General features: G+C 48.4%; 1 protein-coding gene across 4 annotated transcripts in view; it reads left to right on the top strand.

Moving 5' to 3' along the window:
- LOC135913617 (disintegrin and metalloproteinase domain-containing protein 10-like) overlaps positions 1–14,811 on the top strand; it is a 53,557-nt gene that overhangs the window by 16,794 nt on the left and 21,952 nt on the right. For 3 of the 4 annotated variants that reach the window (XM_065446155.2, XM_070537822.1, XM_070537824.1), the window contains exons 1-4: positions 9,139–9,269; positions 9,725–9,866; positions 11,549–11,667; positions 13,746–14,038. In XM_065446155.2, coding sequence (XP_065302227.2) covers positions 9,161–9,269; positions 9,725–9,866; positions 11,549–11,667; positions 13,746–14,038 — 663 coding nt within the window. In that variant the 5' untranslated portion in view covers positions 9,139–9,160. Of the gene's footprint in view, positions 1–9,138; positions 9,270–9,724; positions 9,867–11,548; positions 11,668–13,745; positions 14,039–14,811 lie in introns of those variants that run through there. The other variant, XM_070537823.1, reaches the window with a different exon arrangement.

Genomic DNA, 14,811 nt, shown 5'->3' with positions numbered 1-14,811 from the left:
GTGCTTGCTCCGCTAAGGCCCGTTGTTGATGCGCCGCACCAGAGTGAAGCCAAGCACTCCAGGAAGGAGGGGGAGGTTAAGGCAAATAAGGAGAGCTAATGGCAGTGTTACATGAGTACATAACGTGTTGTGTATCTCCCCTTATTTCCGGAGAGTTGGGGCAGTGAGCTGTGCTACGCTATCTGAAGTTGTAGGTCATTAGTGGGGGGAGAAGAGTGTTAGTTTGAACTTTGCGAAGGACATGTGTTTGTACCAGAACGAATGTCTAACACTCCTGTCATTGTTCTGTAAGATCATTGTTCGCAGGGCATTTGATCCATATCTATACACACGTGCGTCATAACGAGGTTTGCCTATAGATGGTTGTGAAAGAGATGTTTGGAAAATGCACGACGGGTAAGTATGAGGAACAAAGCAGAGACATTCGAACAATAAATTATCAAAAAGAGAAGTAAAGCCAATCCTAAAGTTAATGCACTCTTCGGCATGCACCAAACCTGCACTTACGGGACTATTGCAAACATTGTGACGCTGCAGAAGCGTGCTTTTCCGATGAGACTCGTATCCCGGTGATTGTCGCCTTCGTGAGACTTTAAGCTTCTTCGTGTCGATCTGTTTAGAAAGAAAGCACTACAACGCCATGCCTCTCAAGGGCATTCATTGTGTCGCACTTACCTTGAGCCGCCGGAGCGCGAGTGAGGCAGGTGTGACGTCACGCCACGTGATTCGTTGCGGGAAGGCGTCGCAGCTGCGCTCATCCTGAGCATCTCCGCTGCGGTACCATGAGACTAGGTGAGGTTTAGAGGGTTAAATATAGTCCGACGTACCGTGAGTGCGCACACATGTTACGTCACGTTGGCGAGAACAGCGTCTATAACGCAGTGCACCGCCTATAGATGCGCCACTGATAGCCACCTAACTGGCGCTTCTAATAGTACGTTCGGGAGCAGTAGCAGACTACAACCCTTTGCAGCAAAAATGGCTAAATTTCGCGGCTGCGATTTCTCCTTTGTTCGGGTGCCAGACTGCTTCTTTTCGGGTGACAGCTGTACCGAAGACGCTGGCCTCTGTGTGAGCGGGTTTGAACACGATGTTACCGGTGCTTGGGACAACACGGTCCACATACGCGCCAGGTGGGTACCGCAGACAAACGCCATGAACCCCATTTACACGAAGTGGAGCTCGTGTTAACTAGCCGCTAAATTTTGTTGATTAATGCGATGTCTCGATCGTTTCTTTTAGTTCTACTCTTACCGCAGTGCTGCGTCTGTACCTCAGTAATAAGCACTCGTCGTTAATGCAGACTTAAATCTCAAACAAATCCGCACGGTGCGATGTCTGCACGTTGTGATCTTTCTGTCGATGAATACATGCGACATCGCCGAATAAGTGCAGTGAAAGTTGCCTCAAGAAGAGTTATTGCGAATTTATTGAAGGAAACGCGTGCACTAGTCCACGAAGTCGCCAAAAACAAGGGTTAATAAGAACGCGTGTTAGCGCTTTACCGCCGATGCAATACTGCTGCATACGCCGATGAAGTGCCGTTCCGCTGCAGTTTTTTGCAGTTTCAAATTCCCCAAGGGAGCTGCTTGGAAACGTACAAAGCTAAAGTCTGACCAACTTTTCAGTACTTTTTTAAGTTTTACTAGAGAGATGCCACATGATATATATATAGGCAGATCAGCGCCAGTCAAAGTAGATGAGCGCTGGCGGCAAGGCCGGGTTTAGTACTCTGCGGCGTAAGCATGATAAGAAAGAATTCAGTTGTATACAAAATTCACATACAAAAAAGGACCTACGTTGTGAAGCAAACAAATGAATCGGCGTGATATGTCTGCTCAGACAGCATCGAGGTGTAATGATTTCCCAAACGTGACGCGGAATTTTGGGGGAAAATGGAACAAAAATGCCATTAGCAATTATCGCCCTGGACTACCTATTTTCTAAACATATCCCCCCCCCCCCCTCAAATAAAGAAACACAATATTTAAGATGCCCTAGGGCGAAAAGAATAAATCTGTTAAAGAAGCACATGCTGGGTATCATTCCGATAAGCCACAGCGTGATTTAGACCTTTCGCAAACGAGGCAGGGTGAAAACCTCACATCTAAAAAAAATCAATGACAGTTATGCATGAAGCACCAGTTCAACATGCCCGAAGCCACACATAAAATAGATGCTAAACCATGAAGTGCGCAACAGCTGGTGCGAGGATTTACCAGGCGGCATAAAACCAACAATTTCAGTTCTTGCAAGTTCAGTAGCTTTAACAAATAACACAATGCGCTCGTGCATTCGTGTTGCCTAGCTAGCGCAACGTGGTAAAGAAGCAGCATACAGTAGAAGCGGCAAACGGCATTCAGAACTTTTGGATCACCCCGTTCAAGTCCGTTTTTCGTCTGGACTAGAACAGCACCGAGGCCAGGTTACTGGTGTCAGTACGGATTTCTGTATTGGCGTGCTCGTCGAAGTGCGCAAGCATCGGTGGCGACTGCATGCGTCGTTTGAGTTCTTCAAATGCGTCGGCATGCCGCATTTCCCACTTGAACTCGACATCACATTTAGTTAGACGTGTCAACGGCTCGGCAATGCGTGAAAAGTCCTTGACAAAGCGCTTGTAGTAGGCACACATGGCAAGGATTCTACGCACTGCCTTGTTGTCGACGGGCTGCTGGAACTTTGATATGACGGTTGTCTTCTGTGGGTCGGGGTGGACTCCAGATTCGCTGATGACGTGGCTCAGGAACAGACGCTCATTTTAGGCGAAGCGACACTTTTCCGTCTTCAGAGTGAGCCATGATGACTTGATGGCCTTTAGTACTTTGCAGGCCACCTAAGGTGATTGTCGAAATTTCCGGCGAAGACGACGACGTCATCCAAGTAAACAAGACAGGTCTGCCACTTGAACCCTGCTAACACCGTTCATCATGCCGCGCTGGAACGTTGCAGGCACCGAACACAGTCCGAATGGCATGACCTTGAACTCGTAGAGGCCGTCTGGCGGGATGAAGGAGGTCTTTTCGCGATCTATCTCGTCAACTTCTATTTGCCAGTATCCAGACTTGAGATCCATCGACGAGAAATATGTAGCCTGGTGTTCACAGCGCAAACGTAGACCGGACACGAGAAAGAAGACGACACCACTAGCGCTAACTTTCAACAACGTTTATGTTATTTCCACAACGTTTCCAGGATGGTAAACCAACAAGCCCAAGCTGCTATTCTAGCGAAATATTTAGCGCTGCAGAGCCGATCCAATGCGTCGTGTATCCATGGGAGGGAGCCCATCTTCGTCCTTCTTCGTGATCTTGTTAAGTCGATGATAATCGACGCAGAAACATATGATTCCGTCCTTTTTGTTCACCAAGATTACAGGATATGCCCACGGGCTTTTCGACGGCTGGATGACGTCGTCGCGCAGCTATACGTCGACTTGTTGCCTAATAGCCTCACGTTCTCGCAACGAAACTCGGTAAGGGCTCTAGCGGAGTCCACTCCGCTAGAGCCCTTACCGGTCTCTTATGGTCGCCCTTATGGTCGAGCGGACTATTCGGTTATTATGCGATGCTTTGCGACTGGTATTTGTAGAATCCTCGATGACGTCGAAAAGCAGTCTTTGTATCGTCGAAGCAGACTACTGAGCAGTTGCTGCCTAATCATGGGGAGACTTGGATTTATGTCGAAGTCTGGTTCGGGAACTAAGTTCGTCAGAGTAGTTGCGGCAGAATCCGAGAGGATAAACGCATTGCTGGTTTCCAAAATGTCCTATTTGTATGCGATCGTCGTGCCTTTGTTGATGTGCTTGAACTCCTGCGTGAAGTTTGTCAGCAACACTTCCGTTGTTCCTCCGTGCAGTCGAGCGATCCCCCTTGCGACGGAAATTTAACGGCCGAGCAGTAGATGTTGGTCGCCCTCGATGACGCCTTCTACATCATCGGGTGTTTCGGTGCCGACGAAAATAATAATGCTGGAGCGCTGCAGGATGCTCACTTAATCTTCGATCACACTCAAGGCGTGGTGATACGAAAGTTCTCCGGCGGTGTCGCTTGATCTTGCGACAGCGTTATCCATTTCGACTTCAGGTCGATGATTGCATGGTGTTGGTTCAGGAAGTTCATGCCGAGAGTGACTTCTCGTGGACACTGTTGGAGGATAACGAAAGTGGCAGGGTAAGCCCGGTCATAAACTGTAATTCTTGCCGTGCACATTCCAGTCGGCGCAATGAGGTGTCCTCCAGTGGTCCGAATTGAGGGCCTTCCCATGCAGTCTTAACTTTCTTCAACTGGGCGGTGATGTGTCCACTCATGACGGAGTAATCGGCCCCTGTGTCCACTAAGACGGTGACTGCATGGCCGTCGAGAAGGACGTCAAGGTCGGTGGTTCTTTATCTTGCGTTGTAGTTAGGTGTTGGCGTCGGATCACGACTGCGTCGCGTTGACATGTGGCTGGTACGTGGCGTCGTCAGGTCGTCTTTCGCCGGCGTATTCTTTGCTTCGAGACTTCGTCGGGACGACGGCGTGTTGTTGTTATGTCTTCGAGATAGTTTCTTCAGCGTGTTCGTCGGTGACGGAAGATCTTCGTCAGTTCGACGAACAACAACCGCACCTCCATCAGTTGCTGCTTTTAGTTTTGCGGATAAGGGCTCGCAGAGCGGCCCCGGGCTGGGCCAGTGTGTGGACGGCGCTGTGGCGACAGGTAGTGGCCTGGTGATGGTGAAAGGGACGGTCGTTGAGAGCTCCACTGAGTGTGGAGAGGTAGTCGGCGATATTGCGAGGGTGTTCACCTTGCTGCGGGCACGGAGCGTTGATGGCGAACCCTCGTAGTCCCATTTCTCGGTTTGGGCATCGGCGGTAGACATGTCCGGCTTTCCCGCAGTGATAGCAGAGCGGGCGGCGGTCGGGGGCGCCAAATGTCCGTCTTCCTCGGGTGACTGTGCTGGTCGACGGGCGGGCGTACTGGCGGCGGAGGCGGTGGACGACGGAATTGCGGCGCTACAGGGCCCTGGTGCGGTCGCGGAGGGGGGGCATTGGCGACGGGGGACGGCGACGTAGGTCATCACTTCCGGCACAGGAAGCGATGATTCGGGCATCACTTCGGTAACGCCCAGTGACCATCGAAGTTCGCCCTTGATGATTTCAGTGACTGAGTACACCTGAGGTTCCGATGAAGGAAACATATTGCACAGTTCTTCGCGCACAAGGGCCATGGTGGTCTCTTCGAGATCACCGGAGCCCAATGCTTGCATGGCGAACTGCGGCGTGAGCACTTGGCAGTTATATTGCCTAGCGCCCATTTCTAGAGTTTTCTCAATCGTCGTTGCCTCTGTCAAGAATTCAGCTACGGTCTTCGGTGGGTTCTGAGTCAGTCCGACGAAAAGTTCATGCTTTACGCCTCGCATCAAGAAGTGCACTTTCTTCTCTTCGGACATTTCCGGGTCGGCGTACCGGAACAGGCGCGTCATCTCCTCAGTGAAGATCGCTATGGTCTCGTAGGGTTGTTGTACTCGGGCTTCTAGCATAGCTACGGCCCTTTCCTTGCGCACGACGCTTGTAAATATCCGCAGGAAGTCGCTACGGAACAGGTCCCATGTAGTCAGGGTCGGCTCCCGGTTCTCAAACCAAGTTCTGACGGCGTCTTTTAATGCCGCAGCTTGTCATCGGAGTCCCAGTCGTTGAAAGTCGCGATTCGTTCATAGGTCTCCAGCCAGGTTTCTGGGTCTTCAGATGATGATCCATGGAAAGTCGGTGCCTCCCTGGGCTGTTGCAGAACGATGGCGGATGCTGCGGCTGCCATTTGGGTTGTCTTGGCCACAATCTTCTTGATCTTCTCAGGTAAAAGTCGGTGCTCCGGGGGCAGCTGTTGTAGTAGGTGGCTTGCTCAATGGCGCGGGACTATGTTGGTGTTCTCTTTGCGGTCCGGGGTCGGATCACGGCTTGTCGGGGGCGTCTTGTGCATGAACGAAAAGCACCTCCACCAGATGTCACGTGCTAATGACGTATAAAGAACACAGTGGCAATGCTGTGAAAGACGAAACTAACATTTATTGGGCGAACCTGAGCCCAAAAAACAGGCTACGCTTAAAGGGAAGCTGAAGAATTTTCCAGAAAAAATGAGTGAAGAGCTGTACGTAATGGTTTTTGACCATCCGAATCCGAATATCGCATCGAAATTGCGCGAAAGAAAGCGCAAACAGATTTTATTTCGACGAAAAGTGCTGCAGCAGTCTCGGGGCAGCTCGCGTGCCTCGTTTCCGCCTGTGATTGGTCGGGCGTCTCATGACGTCAACAATGGCGTTCGTCCACACCGACCGCTGCCGCCACGCATCAAGCACGGTGCCAGGTGGTTTGGCGCTGTGGTTTGGTGAGACGGTAATGGTAAATTTCAAGAGCTTGCGTTTCTCTGAGGAGTTAGACGTTGCTCCCGACATGTACGCAGCGCACCTCTCCAAGAAGCAAAAGATGCTGGTAGCAGGCAGTGCTTTCTACGCGAACGAAAGCGAAGTGTTAGCATCTCCTCGTGTTAGAAATGTTCTTTGGTGAGCATGTTTTTTTGAAAAGCTGTATACAGCGATCCAGTGAGTTCGTTTACGGGCAAACAACTGTACTGTTATGTTCCTGCATGCCTCCTCGTGGAACGTAAGCGGGGATGCGATCGTCGCCATTTGTGCGCTGCCCCAAAGCTGTCGGCAATCTACAGACGATTTACATGCAGGAAAAGTTTCCCGGCTCTTGTAGCACGTGTAGTGACCTTCATCAGTGGCCCATCCGCACCCTACTCGTAACCGGAGCCGTAAAGGCAGTGAATTCCATCGGCTACGTGAGACAGCCGCTTTCTCTCTGTGCTCGAGGGGGAGCGCCGGCTTTCAGACACATGCAAACTTCCCACTTGCGCTACGTTATGGTAGCTGCATGTAGGCTGTTTCATAACACACGTGCGAATAGAAAATTAACTGCGGTTTGCGGCGAAACCTGCGTCAATTGAGTGGGAGATAAACACGTACCTTCCGTTGAGTGTGCTAACACGAAGGAGCTAGCAGTAAATCAAAATCCAGGTTTGGACGAGTTCATGTACTCATAAGGTCTTCCAAGACTATAGTTACCATCCGTCCGCCCGCACCCGTCTCGCCTATGCATGTTAGCCTGCTAGCAGCAAGTCGTACTCTCACTCATTCACGCATTATTGATAAACTCTGATAGTAATCGTCGTCACGCACGTGGTTAGAGCACAGTACTGTTGTTCTTTAGCGCTTGAAGTTCTTTTGATTCACAGCAGCCTCCCACTTAGCTGCAAGCTTCTTGTCTTGCGGGAAGTAATGGAACATCGTCGCGGCCGCTGGTGTGCATGCAACCGGCTGCACAGAACGCCGACATGATCGGCGTACCACTTCAATTGATGCTGCGCACGTCAGCTATCACATGCAAACAAAGGAATGCAGGGTCGAGAAGCAGATTATGACGGCACGCACGCAGAAACAAGCGCCGTCAGGCACGGTCGCGGAGACTGCGAAGGTACGGAACACCAGTGTTGACGTCACTACGACGCGGTTTTTGGTCTCCGCTCGCATCGTCAGCGTCAGCAGCAGAGCGCGGCGCTCGACGCGGGGCGGAGCGAGGGCGCAATTTTAACCGGCGATTACGTCGCTCCTAAGTGAAAAATCCTACCCAAAATTTTACATGTTTGATTTATAAGGTTCCCGCATCCGTATATGAGCATCTTAGTGAATTCGACAAATTCTTCAGCTTCCCTTTAAAGAACGGCGGGAGCGGCGAACACAGTCGGCGATCGTAAAAATCTGATCAGCTGGTCAGGCGTGTCGGCTTCTTTGCATCAGTCGTCGAATGTTCCAGAGTAATCGCTGTGATCCGCGTGTCTTCCACAAAGTTCTACACTATTCGCGTCGCGCATACATGCAATAGATTACACAAGGTTCGGTGACAGACCGCGGAAGGAACCATCGATAACATTCCAGAAACTTCCGATACATGCAGGCGTGTCTTACGCTGTGCGATAACATTTGTTAGGTAGTGAAACGTGGTCGCTCGATAAAGATAAACAAGTACACGTGTCGCTATAATTTATTTGCGATAAAACAACGCAGCAGGCGCCCGCTAGAAGCGCTGGTTATTATTTCTACAGTTACTAAATTGGGAGAAACAGGAAAGCAGGTTCTCGTCTTTCCTTACCGATCAGGGCTTCACCATAAGCGTTTCTAGCATGTTCTTAATGCGGATTAGGGAATGTTATGCTCAAGCAATAGGAGCAGGCGGACAGCGCTTTTATCTTAAACAGAATTATACGGTGCAAAAACGAGACACGGCCGCCTCTATCTGTGTCTCATATTTGTGGAATTATTTTGTCATGTACGAATAAGGCCAAGCTGTTGTTTATACGTTTCAACTTCCATTTTCATAATTTTACTAAAACCATAGAGTTAGCTTAGGGCTCTAGTTGAGCGTCGTGGTTCTCCCTGAAAATACCAGAATGGTGCCTGGTCTTGTTATTGTCGAGTTTTACATGGTTCTGCCAGGTCTTTCGATTGTGCAGGACATGCAGCTGAAAGGAATGTGTGCCGCACGAGCAGGAACACGCAGTTGAATGAGGGCCAATCGCCTGATGATGAGAACAGCACAGTTGATCAGTTGATCAGTCAAGACAAATTGACTGCTGAAGTTGAAGTTGAAGAGCACAACAAAAGCCGGAACCAAATCCTCAAACCTTTTCGTTCAAGTTTGGGATTGGATGGTGGTCTATGATTGTCCAGCTGCCCGCTCTCATGAACCGTTCTTACTTATGAAATGCTTTGTTAGTACGGCTCCTGTGGTTTTGTTAAACAAGAAATCAAGCACTGATGCGGTGAAAGTAAAAACGAAAACTCACAACCATGAAGGGTCGAGTGGTTGTTCGTGTGTTCTAAATGGCACAACCCATATTGGGCTATCGACCAGAATCCTGTGGTACGGGGGTTCAAGAAAATAAACTAACATTGACGAAAATATTTTCAAAGAACGTTATGAACGGGAAAATATATAAATTAGGAGTAAATGATTCAGATATAAAAGGAATAATGGCTGGTGAAGGAAGATGATAATATGAAAAGAAGAAAATTTGACGTGCGACTCAGAAGAACCCAGAGAAGAAGAAGAAGACGAAGAACAAGGTCATGACTGTGGAAAGCACAAGTAAGAGAACGCAAAAAATCTGCAAGAAGACGAGTGCTGTGCCGACCAGCGTCGTCCTTATTCTCTTTCTCAGCGGTGGAGGGTACGCCGGTAAGTTTCCGCAGCCAGAGCAGCTGACTCATTGTGAAAGTGCAGCTGGCCGTTTCACTGCGGCACAGATGAATGAGGTGGGTAAGGAGCAAGCAGCTCGGGAGCTACGATGGACGCCGCATTGGAGGGTCTTGGAGTAGGTTTGACCAACTGCACCTTACCTTTCGCCACTCCGCGCCTTTCACCTAACACTCGGTACACGACTGCTCTTGTATTCTTTCCGCGGTATAGAAGTAAACCGAGTATCACGATAAAAATGTTAATATACCTTTTTGTGGCATTCAAGATTGCATCGTAAGAACAGCTATCTGGTGAATCAACGTGGTAGTCAAAACGTGCCCACTGCAATAAAGAAAATTGGGAAGCCGTAGGAAATCTAGTCCGTCTTTTCCAACAACCAAAATAACATTGTTTTGAAAAGGTGTACTAGTGAATAACCACATCATCGCACGCAGAGGAACTTGGCCCTTTCATCCGGAACTACGAGTTGCTGTCATATGAAACCCAGCAACCGAGCAACGACAGCGTCCGAAGGTTCAAGCGTGCTGCAGACGAGTGGTCCGGCGCTGCGCGTGTTCGTTTCAAGGCCCTTGGAAGGTGAGATATCCTCGAGAGAAAGAAGCCAAGCATTAAACGTTCTCGAAGTTCTTCTGAAGTTCTTCCGAAGTGATCCGGCTAGCAATTATGAGGGACGTAAAACAATATGGCAGTAAATAAAGAAAAGCGCAATGACCTCAGCGACATATTTTACCCACCTACCTTGTTTTTATCATTACATTAAGTGTTAGAATGCACCACAGGCTTTTATGATACTCGTAATATAAACCGCAAGAGATATCAGTTCACACAATGACGTCGGGCCTTATTGTCAGGCGCGTTCGGGTTAAATAAATTCCTTTGCTTCAAGTCACTATGTAGACAAGAAACACCCGCCGTGGTTGCTCAGTGGCTATGGTGTTAGGCTGCTGAGCACGAGGTCGCGGGAGCGAGTCCCGGCCACGGCGGCCGCATTTCGATGGGGGCGCAATGCGAAAACACCCGTGGTACATAGATTTAGGTGCGCGCTAAAGAACCCCAGGTGGTCGAAATTTCCGAAGTCCCCCACTGCGGCGTTCCTCATAATCAGAAAGTGGTTTTGGCACATAAAACCCCGTAATTTAATCTTTTTTGTAGACAAGAAACAACATTATTTATTACTTTGAGAAAAGTGTTTGCTTGGAGCTGAATTAGCACAAGAAAGATACCATATATTCCCCGGCTTCAGCGTAATACGTTCAAATTCTTGATTCCAACAAAGGAGCTTGTATCATCAATTAACACTGAGTCATAGCCATCCTTCTGAGGACGGAGGCGTGAATCGCAAAAGACATCGCCTGGAATGAAACATGTTACCTAATATTTGTCAGCGCACAGTAGAAATGGATGTCAAACTATTTTTTGGTCCGTTATAAAAGGAAGCATTTTATTACGCACGAATGAGGGAGTACAGAAGGAAAACAGGCACTGAACATCTGGCCTCATAGAATACATGGCAGAAAGTACGGGAAAATTAACTGTGCATTATTTTAGGCGACGGTGTAGGATGCGCTTCTCTGCACGCTGACTTATTCGCTAATATCACGAAGCTACAACTTTATTGGTACAACCTTGGTTAGCGTGTATGCCAGCATCAATTCATTTTCGCACATATAAGACAGTGAATGGAAGTGTTGAAAAACTGGACATATAACAGACATGTACTATTTCTTATGACAGGAGGCACACACAACTCAGACAAACGATTCGAGAGAAAGTAAATGCTTGTCGATGTGCTTTGTAGATTTCCGATCAAATTTCGTTACGTTAGGCCAAACAGGAAAGAAATAAGATCTTGCTGGGGAAGGGTGGGTGAAGCATAGATCAATAAATGTAGGTCATGATCAGCAATGCCATTACATGTATTCGAGGGCCCCTTTTGAACAGTTATACGCACGGTGCGTATAACTGCGAAACACGTCCGTCGGTACAAGTCGCCGACCATCAAGGTTGATTTTATCTCATAGCATACATGCGTAGTTGAAGGCAATCTTCTCTGCCCACCGAATATTGGACAGATTCTCTTTGACTTGAACGTTATAAACATCACCGAATGCCACTACCATTTATAATGTTGATTTCACTGGCATAATTGGCACACTAATAACTACAAAAGCAGTTATGAACGTAACCCCAAAGTTGTATACAACACCGTTGCAACACGCCAAGTTTTATATCCATGCCCTTTCGACATTTATTTCCAGAGAGTTTCGCCTCCTACTGCACCCGGATCTATCCTCGTTTTCCGACGACTTTGTCATGACCACGGCGACAGGCGCCGTGGACGTCGACCTTTCGCACATCGTCTCCGGTCACGTGGAAGGTGGGTCCGAACTTCATGCGGTTGTTACGGGCGATGGGGTTGGGAGATGCAGAGCAGCACAGCAAACAGATTTTAATTGCTCCAAACTCAAAATAAAACTCACTCAAACTAAAACACAATGAAGAAATACTAACACTTATGTTATACCTACTTAATGATCGCTAAACATGTCCTTATTGCCTGCTACGTTAGTCCTTGGTGCTTGCTACGCGAAAGTCAGGCCGCCCTAGTCTATGGCTGCGACGCAACCAGAAAGGACCATTCTTACTGACTTTTGTCGTCGCACGTATCTTACGAGTCCGAAGCGTGTCGGATCTTCATTATAGTCGGTGTTCTCGCCGATTCCGTAAACGTTGCTGCCTTGGCGTTGACCAGTCAACTCGTCCGTCTCTGATGCCGGTATCCCGAACTCCTTCGGTGACGAGGCACTCCGGCCTCACCGGTTAGGCCTATCTCCGGGTTCCGCCGCTACTTCTTCGAGTGCCGGCGAGACGCCCCGGGGACTATCGTACCTGTTGGTCGGCCTCTGAAATGGGATCCTTCCTGGAGTGCCCGGCACTGCCGTGAGCAGCTGCAGCAGGTCCAAGGAGCCTCGCTCGAACGTCGCCGAGTTCGATGACCACAACCCTGGGCCGCCAGCGTCACGGACTTGACCAACCCTCCATGGATCCCGTGGCCAGTGCGATGCTGACACTACAACCTTCTTGGCCCAGAGTCACGTCGATAATCCCAGCTCGGCGCCGCTTCGCCCTCGATCACAGCTCGTGTCACGCGCCTGGAGGGCTCGTGCCATTCGGACCGATATATGCAGATTGTCCTCTTCTTCCTTTCTGCGCCGCATGCCTCTTACATATGACAAACGCCTTGTTTATTTGTTCCTGAACTAGTTGCCGGCAGTTATGTCGTAAGTTGGGGCGCGGGGTTCGATTACAGAGCGTGCAAGGAAACTGCAGAAAAACACTTAAAGAGCAGAAATCAAAGAAGCATTTCAATGTAGCACAAGTTAAAGTGGTAACAACAAGAATTCATACCGCACGACAAACTATTTTAAGTTAAAACACCGATCAATAATATAGGCTATCAAAAAAAAAAAGCAGAGGGACGCAAGAACAGCGCATGTTATGACATGACAACGTGTCTTCGGTGTATAGACCGCTAGGAAACGTTTTTTAGTGCGCGATGCTTTCGACCGCTTAGCCATATATGCACAGGATTTTTTGGTGATCGTTAAGATGCGTGCAACACATAAAAAAATTCGTTTTAGGGGAAGCAGCCAGGGAACGTATATCAAATCATGACACTTCGTGACTTTACACAGATATTTACACTCCTGTCAGGTGTAAAAAATTGCTTTGGATAGTTTAAGTCTACAAAAATGCAGCCATGATCATCTTCTATCAACGCATTGGGACGGGTGCCAAAGTTCAAGGGAAAGCCCTCAATAACTGGGACGTCTCCAGCTGGTCATCTCACCACCATTGTTGAATGTCTTTCTGAGTAATCAAAGCTTATGTCTTCATCATGGGGATAGAGTGACCCAGAGGCTATTCCTATAAGCTCACGCACAAATTGTTTTTCATAGATATTGCTAGCAAGATCGATTGATTGGGCTTAATGTGGGGAAGCTACTCTTGGCAATGATGTATGCCATTGCCGGAGTAATTTATGTTTGCCGTTAAGTAATGATTGTACGCATCGACAGCCCAGCAAGTGATCACCGGGTCAAAAATGACGACGTTCCGCCCGTGCCAGCTATCCGCCATTAATGTTGCTCGTGTGCCTGCATATATATCTCGTAAATAGCCTTGAATACTTTTTCCTTCACCTTCGACCTCCGTCACACTTTGGTGGAGGGGCGGGATATCGATAGCTGCAACTTCAGCCCGCCTTCGTCACAATAAGTTTGTACGACAAACCACAGCGAATGTTTCCATTCTCCACGAATTGCGCGCAATTCTGTTATCGCTATTTTGTTTATCTTTCTTTCTGTGTATTTGATTGGTTGACAGTCACTTTGATCTATCTAAACTGTCTGCCTCCATACAGCTTGATGCTGTCTGTGCTCTACTTCGCTGTAGGCGATCCGGGCAGTAGAGTGCTTGGTTCTGTCGTCGACGGCGTATTCCATGGACGCATCAGCATAGGAAACGGGAGCGTCTTCTACGCCGAGCCGGCATGGATGTACCCACTGCTTCAGAACAAGGGACACACCGTATTCTACTCTGCCAAAGACGTGCACTGGCCGTCACAGCTCGGACCGCATGGTGGATGTGGCCTTGACAAGCTGCAAGCGTATCCGCACAAGCAGAACGACACACTGGGAGCTCGCAGCGGTTCCCCGCACTTCGAGCAACCTCCGCTGAAGACACTGGTACGAGCCCTCTTCTTGGGCGAGGCGAACTGCTGGAATCGCTGTAGTCGCATGCTACTAAAAATTCTCACATTAAAACATATATTTAGTTCATTCTGTGGTACTGGTCGTATACACAAGTCAATTTATGCGCTCACCCGCGTGGTTGCTCAGTGGCTATGGTGTTAGGCTGCTGAGCACGAGGTCGCGGGATCGAATCCCGGCCATGGCGGCCGCATTTTGATGGGGGCGAAATGCGAAAATATCCGTGTACTTAGATTTAGGTGTACGTTAGAGAACCCCAGGTGGTCGAAATTTCCGGTGTCCTCCACTACGGCGTGCCTCATAATAAGAAAGTGGTTTTGGCGCGTAAAACCCCATAATTTAATAATTTACGTGCTCGGCTTTCCCTCCTATTGCTTAGCCTTACATCTTTTCTTTGCGAAACTGTCCTGAATATGAATATCAGAGCACAAGGACATTGCATGGCTATTGAAGACCTTTTTTAAGATAGCCGAGGTGTAATTATTGAGAAACGAGCATTAAACGGCCAATACTTGAAATCTTGTGAGATAAGGTTATTGCCTGCTCTCGATCAAAATTTGTTTGGTGCTAGTGAAAAATAAATTTCCCTTTCGTTTGTGCTTGTAATAAAAGACACTATGATACCAAAACGTAATAATAGTGCTTATCTTTTGAAGAAAATGGTTACTGCTTATATACACTTATCACTGTATACTTTATTTCATTTTGTTTAAAGAAACAAGTTTACATGAGTAAAAACAACCTTGACA

The sequence above is a fragment of the Dermacentor albipictus genome, chromosome 4, assembly GCF_038994185.2.
Source record: "Dermacentor albipictus isolate Rhodes 1998 colony chromosome 4, USDA_Dalb.pri_finalv2, whole genome shotgun sequence".
Taxonomy (NCBI): Eukaryota; Metazoa; Arthropoda; class Arachnida; order Ixodida; family Ixodidae; genus Dermacentor; species Dermacentor albipictus.
Note: the sequence above shows the minus strand (reverse complement) of the source record. Positions and strands in the feature narration are given on the sequence as shown.